The 7,498-nt window shown below is 24.5% G+C and overlaps 1 protein-coding gene across 2 annotated transcripts; it reads left to right on the top strand.

The window, feature by feature from the left end:
* The first annotated feature begins 285 nt into the window (after positions 1-285).
* LOC105249734 (lipase 3-like) lies at positions 286-7,292 on the top strand. 2 transcript variants are annotated; one of them, XM_025405944.1, is made up of 9 exons: positions 286-357; positions 2,387-2,719; positions 2,965-3,163; positions 3,678-3,792; positions 4,155-4,398; positions 5,271-5,429; positions 5,602-5,686; positions 6,085-6,227; positions 6,628-7,292. In XM_025405944.1, the coding sequence occupies exons 2-9, from the start codon at positions 2,498-2,500 to the stop codon at positions 6,802-6,804; spliced, it is 1,344 nt and encodes a 447-aa protein (XP_025261729.1). In that variant the 5' UTR covers positions 286-357; positions 2,387-2,497; the 3' UTR covers positions 6,805-7,292. The 2 variants fall into 2 exon arrangements, with proteins under 2 accessions (XP_025261729.1, XP_025261730.1); XM_025405945.1 differs by lacking the exon at positions 286-357 and adding an exon at positions 1,153-1,230.
* Positions 7,293-7,498: the final 206 nt, after the last annotated feature.

The following is a 7,498-nucleotide window of genomic DNA, read 5'->3' as shown; positions in this document are numbered from 1 at the left end:
TAGTCTCGGAAAATAATTGGGAAAAACGTGAAAAGATTAAAATGAATTTTGTATGTAAATGAAATATTTTGAGATTTTGATCTTAATCATTATTTAATATGACTCAATCTGCATCGATGAAATCTTAAATTGAGCAAAGAGATTTCTTTTATTCAGACATATTGCATTTTTCTTCCTCGAAAGTTGATTGGCTGAACGTCATTGAAGTATCAAGGTTTCCTCACATGGCCATGAAAATATGTATAAAAGATTGCTATATATATTTAGCAGGAGCACTTCTTTATTCACAGTTTTATACATTGTACGTGATAGTGAACATTTTTTGAACAAATGTGATCTCGTCTGTTTACAAATTAGGTATCTCATTGTTAGATACTTAAGGAAGTAGAAATATTTTCTTTTATTTCCTTATTTTCTAGTTCGAAATATGTTAAAAAGTGTGTGTGTGTGTGTGTGTGTGTGTGTGTGTGTGTGTGTATTGATGAATATAATTATACAAAAGGATAAATGAAAAATAGAAAGTAATATAAATAAATGATAGAAATTATTGAAACAAAAATTCTATTTTTAATTTCAAGATGCATAAAATTAGAAAGCTTTTTAGATATATTCATTTTTAAACGTTTTTGCCCGAAATTATTTTAATTATTTTATCTAACAATTAAATGTTAATTTATTTCTTGGAAAAATATAAAGTTGAGTAAAATTAGAGAATCTATAAATTTTATTTCTGTCTTCTTGTGCGTTAAGTATGAGTTGCATTAATATAACTTATAAAAGTAAGTAATAAGTTGTAAAAGAATTTACTATTTAGCAATTAAAAATAAAAATAATTTTTATTGTAAAATTTTAAGATATAAAGAGAAGGAAAGCTTTATAAATTAAATGTCCAAATTTCTTTGTTTAAACAAATCTTCTTTATGCATTTTGTAAACTCATTGTAAAATTAAAAAAGCAAAAAGAATAAGAAAAGAAAACTTTCAAAAATATTATAATAAATATCTAAATAAAAAATGTTGAATTTTACTGAATTTGAAATTTAGACTGAAATTACACAATTTGATGTAAAAAAAGTGAAATATTTTCTAACAAATAAATATATAAATATGCTAAATAGTTCTATAAAATAGTTTCATAAACAATATATCCATACTTGAACAAATTTAAATGTGCATAACTGGTATGTTAAGTATCACGACAAAAAGCGCACGTGGAGTCAAATGCAAATAGGTAATAAATGTATAAGTACGTAATTGCTAACCTATATAGCTGATAAAATTATGCATGTATGTTTGTGTAACGAGTGACAAATTATTACATAACTACTAACATTTCATAACTAGTAAAGTTATACAGAAGATACTTATTAATCCAAAAAAATTAAATTTCAAAAATTAATCTTAACAAATTAAGACAAAACAAAAGGCAAAATTAATCATTTGATTCGATTAAACACTAGATTTAAGCGACTATATCTTTTATCAAATCAAAATTATTTTGAAAAACTCTTTCGTTTACTTTAATAAAAACTTAAACTGCGATTATTTTATTGTAAATTTTAGGAGATGGTATTTATATAAAAATATTATGGTATTTAAAAATAATAAAAAGGCCAATATCCAGGTCAAAACAGCTGTTAATGTTATGTATAATTTATCTTTAACGTATCACTCGAAATATAATTCTGTGTTTAATTTATTTTCTATGCATGACTATCGTCACTACTTAGTTATGCGTTTTGTTGTTCTGCTGGTTGACTCAGGAATCAATTTTCTTTGTGCTTAAATATTTCTTGGCTTCTATTTATATCTATTTATATCTCTAATTGCCGCTATAATTATCAAAAAGAAACATTTTTGTATAATTTTATTAATTTAATCAATTTTTCTGTTATTTATATAATATGATTTTTAAGTCATAATTTATTTTTATATTTTTGATCTTTATTTAATTTTTCATTTAACTTAATGTAATGATTTTCGATTTTTATTTATGTCATTATTCGCTTTACTTATGTTTTGCGTTAAAACATTCTGTATGATATCTACCTCTACTGAAGAGCAAGCGGATTGGAATATATGGTTTATTTTTTTGATTTTGGATTTATGATTTTTATGGTTTTTATGATTTTCTATTCGATTTTTTTTATTTAGAATATAATTTTGTACATTATTTTAATTCAAATATTGGCCTTTTTATTATTTCTAAGTTTAATTTTTATCATTGATCCTATGCGAGTTTTATTTTAATTTTATTACACAAAATATCATTAATTTATGAGCAATAAAAGATTGACAGTCTTCGGCTGTCGCGAAATAAAAAACAAAACAATAGATCAAACTTTGACATATTAAAACGAACGACTAAAATTTTACTGTACTTGTAGGTTTTCTGACAATAAAGATACGGACAGAGATAAGAAAATATTTCAAAAAAGTCTATATCTACATGTTGCATTCGTTGTGCAATTTAGAAGATCGCAAGTATCGCCGAAGTAATGGAATTGGGCATGAAATTCGTTTTCTTCTCAATAATACTTATTACATTATTATCGGAAGCAGAACTGAATCCATCAAAGAGATCTATATTCTTTAACAAAATTAACAAATCTTTAACAAATTTTCTGCTCAACTTTCTCTTCCCTAAGGAACCCGGTATACTAAGGGTAAAAAACTCGGAAGAAGCCAGAGCAGTGAATAAAGTGACCACGTTAGATTTTGTAAGTGTAACGAGATATTTTTTTTAATTCTCGCGTTTCATTTTCAAAAATCGTTAGCGTAATTGGAAAAAATTGATTATTTAGACAGAAAGATTTTATTAATACATTTCATGTTGTATCAATGACAACTGAATAGTAAGTGTACAGTTTTTAATGATAAAGTTTTTTCTAATGATAAAAAAATTAAAATTTTACAAACTTTACTAATTTCAGTTCATTCTGATTTTGACTGTACATTTAAATAGATGGGTTTGGTGGAAAGACATGGCTATCCCAGCGAGGAACATTACGTTACAACAGAAGATGGATATAACTTGAAGATACACAGAATACCTGACAGTCCTCTGTCTAATAATAAACAACCTAAAATAGTTATGTTGTTTATACACGGTATCTTGAGCTCATCCGATAGCTGGGTGCTGTTTGGTCCCAAGAAAGATCTCGGTAAGTTGTCAATAAATAATGCCAGAGAATTATCTTTATATAATTCAGAAATTACCAATTTTTGTTTTCATTGAAACATTTATTCAATCTGATTTAACATCGATGAATAGATTCATTAAATAAAAAAATCTTAATTCTAAAATGGCCAACTGTGTAAAGCATTTTATTTCTTTATTTTATTTATTTTATTTTATTTATTTGTTTATTTTAATTATTTTATTTTATTTATTTTATTTTATTTATTTTATTTTATTTATTTTATTTTATTTATTTATTTATTTTAATTATATTTATATGAAAAAATGCACGGTATCACTTGCATTTATTTGCATATATCATATCATTTTATTAATACAAGTTATATAAATTTAGCACAAGAAAAATATTTGAATAAAAAACCGGTTTTGTTTTATTTTTTTTACCAAAAATTAAATAATGATTAGTCAATCAATTTTACAAATATTATATTATATTACATTGTAAAGAAAAATTAATTATATATCTTATGTTGCAGCATTTCTATTGGCTGACCAAGGATACGATATATGGTTTGGAAATTATAGAGGTAATTCTTACTGCAGATCACATGTAAAAATGTCTCCATATGATGCCAAATTTTGGGAATATAGGTGAAATTTTATTTGATCACTACTAGTTTTAAAAATATGTTTTTTAACTTTTCACTAAATCTCTTTATTCTCTTAAATTATTTATATAATTATTATATAAATATTATATAAATGTTATATAAACATTATATAATTATTATATAAATTTATATAAACATTATATAATTATTATATAAATATTATATAAATATTATATAATTATTATATAATTATTTAAATGTTACTTTTCTTATTTTTATTTCTTAAGATTTAATTTAAATCTTCTTAAATCTTCAATGTTTCACATAAACAACACATATACTTAACACATAAAGAAAAATATTAAAATTTTAAAATAGAATATTAAAATTTGTATTATCCAGCTATCATGATGTAGGAACAAAAGACTTGCCGGCTACGATCGACTATGTACTTAATTACACAAAATCCGAAACTCTATATTATATCGGTCATTCGATGGGAACTACCTCATTTTTCGTCCTACTATCCACGAAACCTGAATACAATGCAAAAATAAAATTAGGAACTTGTCTCGCTCCAGTTGCCTTTTGGAAGGAAACGTCTCCTGTATTCAAATTCTTCTTTAATTTAACGCCGCAGATTAAGGTAACGATGGAGAAAAATTTGTTCTGGGTTCCCTCTTTCAGAATTTAAGATGCTGATTCCGTTCATCTTTAATCTTTTCCTTATCTAAATATTAAAATATTTCGATCTTCTATTCTTGTTAATGAAGCCTTAGCTCTCTCTATGTTCATTTATCTTATTGCTTTTAATTCACCGCTTTTAATTCAAGTGTCCTTCAAATTGGAACAACATCATTATTTTTTCTCTTATCTGAGGAAATCTTTATAGTGTCATTTGTCTTGTCCACCATTTAAGCGCATCTCAAGATCACCGTTATGTACGTTTGAAACATCATGGCATAATATTTAAGTCGAAGATTCTCTTTCATTGTTGCTCGGCATAAATCAGTCCATTTGCAAACTATCTGTATATCAAATATTTCTGTTTCCGAAGCAATCGTATCTTACGCTTCTTCTATGTCTAGGAAGCTTATTTGATCGCCCAAAGTTGTGTAACGTCATTCTGATCTTAAAGACAAGTCTTCTTTTGAAAACCTTGTATCTTTGACATCGACCTTTCATTTCCTCTTACATCACAGATAATAGCAGCCATCGATACTATATGAGGGAATGATTCAACATTGATTCACACTGCTGATTTTCATCGCTGCCATCAATATACATGGAATGGCTCATGTTACAATCTTGTATTTTATAATTTTGCTTTTGTAAATACTTTGTATTCTTTAAGTATTATTTTTACAAAATATTTTATTATAATTATCATACGCATTTTTACGAATCATTTCACACATTATACGATATTATATTTTATTTGCATAATATCGGATGTGTTATATTATATAATTTCTATTATGTTCTTTCATGTTTATATCTTTTATATCTGTCTATTAGGAATTTCTCGATAACAACAACATATATGAATTATTTTCGTTATCATCAACGAGCATCACAGCAGGAAGAAAATTGTGTGCAGATGAAGCAATTACTCAAGCTTTATGTATTACAATATTTTCCTTAATCGCAGGATCCGATCCGGCACAATTTAATACCGTAAGTTATACCGTATTTCTAACTTAACATGATTTAGCTAATTTTGACGCTGTAATAATTTAATGACTTTTTTAATTTTTTTAAGAATAAAAAATTATAAAATATATAACTTTTATATTAATATGTCGTATAAATCAATCTTTTTTAAACTTTTCTAATAAAATTATTGTAGACGGTATTTCCGGAAATATTGTCGTATTATCCAGCCGGCACTTCCTTGAAATCATTTGTGCATTATTATCAAAATGGTATTACAGGTACATGTTTTTTAATGATATAATGTTCTAATTATAATAATATAATAATATAATAAATAATATAATAATATAATGCTAAGTGTAAAGAAAAGAATTTAGTATATGTAAAGTATATCTTAAGTTTTAATATTTCCATTCTTATTATCTTTATTCTTATTATTAATTTAAATAGTATTGAAATTTACAATTTCCATCATCACAATATTATTTAATATTATTTAATATTATTTATTAAAGGACTGATTATATAATAAAATATTTGTATGTTCTCTTTAATTTTTTTCCCTTTATTTTTTGCATGTAAACGGGAAATTAATTTTACTCTTTAAAAAATGTTTTTGTAATTTCTAATTACATATATTTTACCTGTTTATAATGATCCTTATTGATTGTTATAGGCAACTTTCAAACTTTCGATTACGGAAATCTGGGCAATTACGAGCGATATAAACAGCTAACACCTGTGAAATATAATGTAAAAAAAATTACTGCACCCATAGCTATGTTTTATGGCGATAACGATCCGATTACTTTGAAATCAGTAAGTATATTTTTTTTACTTTTAAATTTAAAAAAAGTAGTTAAGTTTAAAAAAACATTTCGTTCAAAAATATAATGAAAAATGTATTTGTGCAATACACGTTACATTTATATTTGATTCTACGTCTATATTATATTATATTTACGCGCATGAGAGTCGTTATATTTATAGAGAGAGATAAATACTTATATTTTAAAAATTATTATTTTCAATTTAAAATTATTATTTTTATTATTTATTTTTTATTATTATTTATTATTATTTTTATTATTATTTATTTTATTTATTATTATTATTATTATTATTATTATTTTATTATTATTATTTTTTATTTTATTATTATTAATTTTTATTGTTATTATTTAAAATTATTATTATTTTTTATGTTTTTCTTCTCCAGAATGTCCTTCAATTATATAAACAGTTACCAAATGTTATTCTGCTGGAAGAAATTCCATATAGACTTTTCACTCATATGGATTTCTTGTGGTCCATCGATGGAAAAGCTTTATTATACGATCGCGTGATAGAAGTTATGCAGGAGTTCGAATCAGGTTCCAATACCAGTTTTAGGTGATTCATAGATATCTGTCCAAAAATGACAACAACTAATTAATTAAAAGGTCGAGGAGCTACAAGGAGAACAAGTGAGCTACAAATTTAATGAATTTGCAAGTCTGTAATGAGATTCAGCGACTGAGAATTTTACATCGATTAGTCAATCGACATTAGTCGATTGACTAATGTCTTTCTCTTAGATATTTTATATATAGACCAAGGTATTTAGATCCACCTCAAACAAGATATATCTAAAAAGCGTCTTGATATGGTCTTACAGACATCTTTGATATAATATATACTATTTTGATATAGATATATACTACTTTGATATAGACCAATTTTTATAAAATATCTTTAGGTGTCATAATATTCCCTGATAGATTACTTGAGACGATTTATATAAGATCTTGTATTGAAAACAAGGAAAAGTAGAAATTAATTATAATATATATGTGCATAGGCGTGTATGTGGATTAGGAGAGATTTAATTAAAATTAAATAATATTAAAACTAGTCTAAATTTCTCTCTTGTTCTTAGCTCATAAAATTATTATTTAAAATATAACAGAAATGTGTTAGAAGTGTTTAATGATGTATAATTGTGTGTGCATCGACAATTTAATTCTTATTTTTAGCCTGTAGATAATTAAATTTTAATTTTTAGTAAAGAATAATTGATTTTCTCAGTTCTTGGAAGTAGGAATTTATCT

The sequence above is a fragment of the Camponotus floridanus genome, unplaced genomic scaffold (assembly GCF_003227725.1).
Source record: "Camponotus floridanus strain SB8 unplaced genomic scaffold, Cflo_v7.5 scaffold127, whole genome shotgun sequence".
NCBI lineage: Eukaryota > Metazoa > Arthropoda > Insecta > Hymenoptera > Formicidae > Camponotus > Camponotus floridanus.
The sequence above is the reverse complement of the archived record's forward strand: the minus strand, read 5'-3'. Positions and strand labels throughout refer to the sequence as shown.

What these genes read in the sequence shown, in the direction of transcription:
- LOC105249734 (XM_025405944.1), top strand. Translation starts at nt 2,498, where the DNA reads ATGGAATTGGGCATGAAATTCGTTTTCTTCTCAATAATACTTATTACA. An exon ending in TTATCAAAATGGTATTACAG is followed by an intron (nt 5,687 to 6,084) that starts GTACATGTTTTT and finishes TGATTGTTATAG; the next exon opens with GCAACTTTCAAACTTTCGAT. An exon ending in ATCCGATTACTTTGAAATCA is followed by an intron (nt 6,228 to 6,627) that starts GTAAGTATATTT and finishes TTTCTTCTCCAG; the next exon opens with AATGTCCTTCAATTATATAA.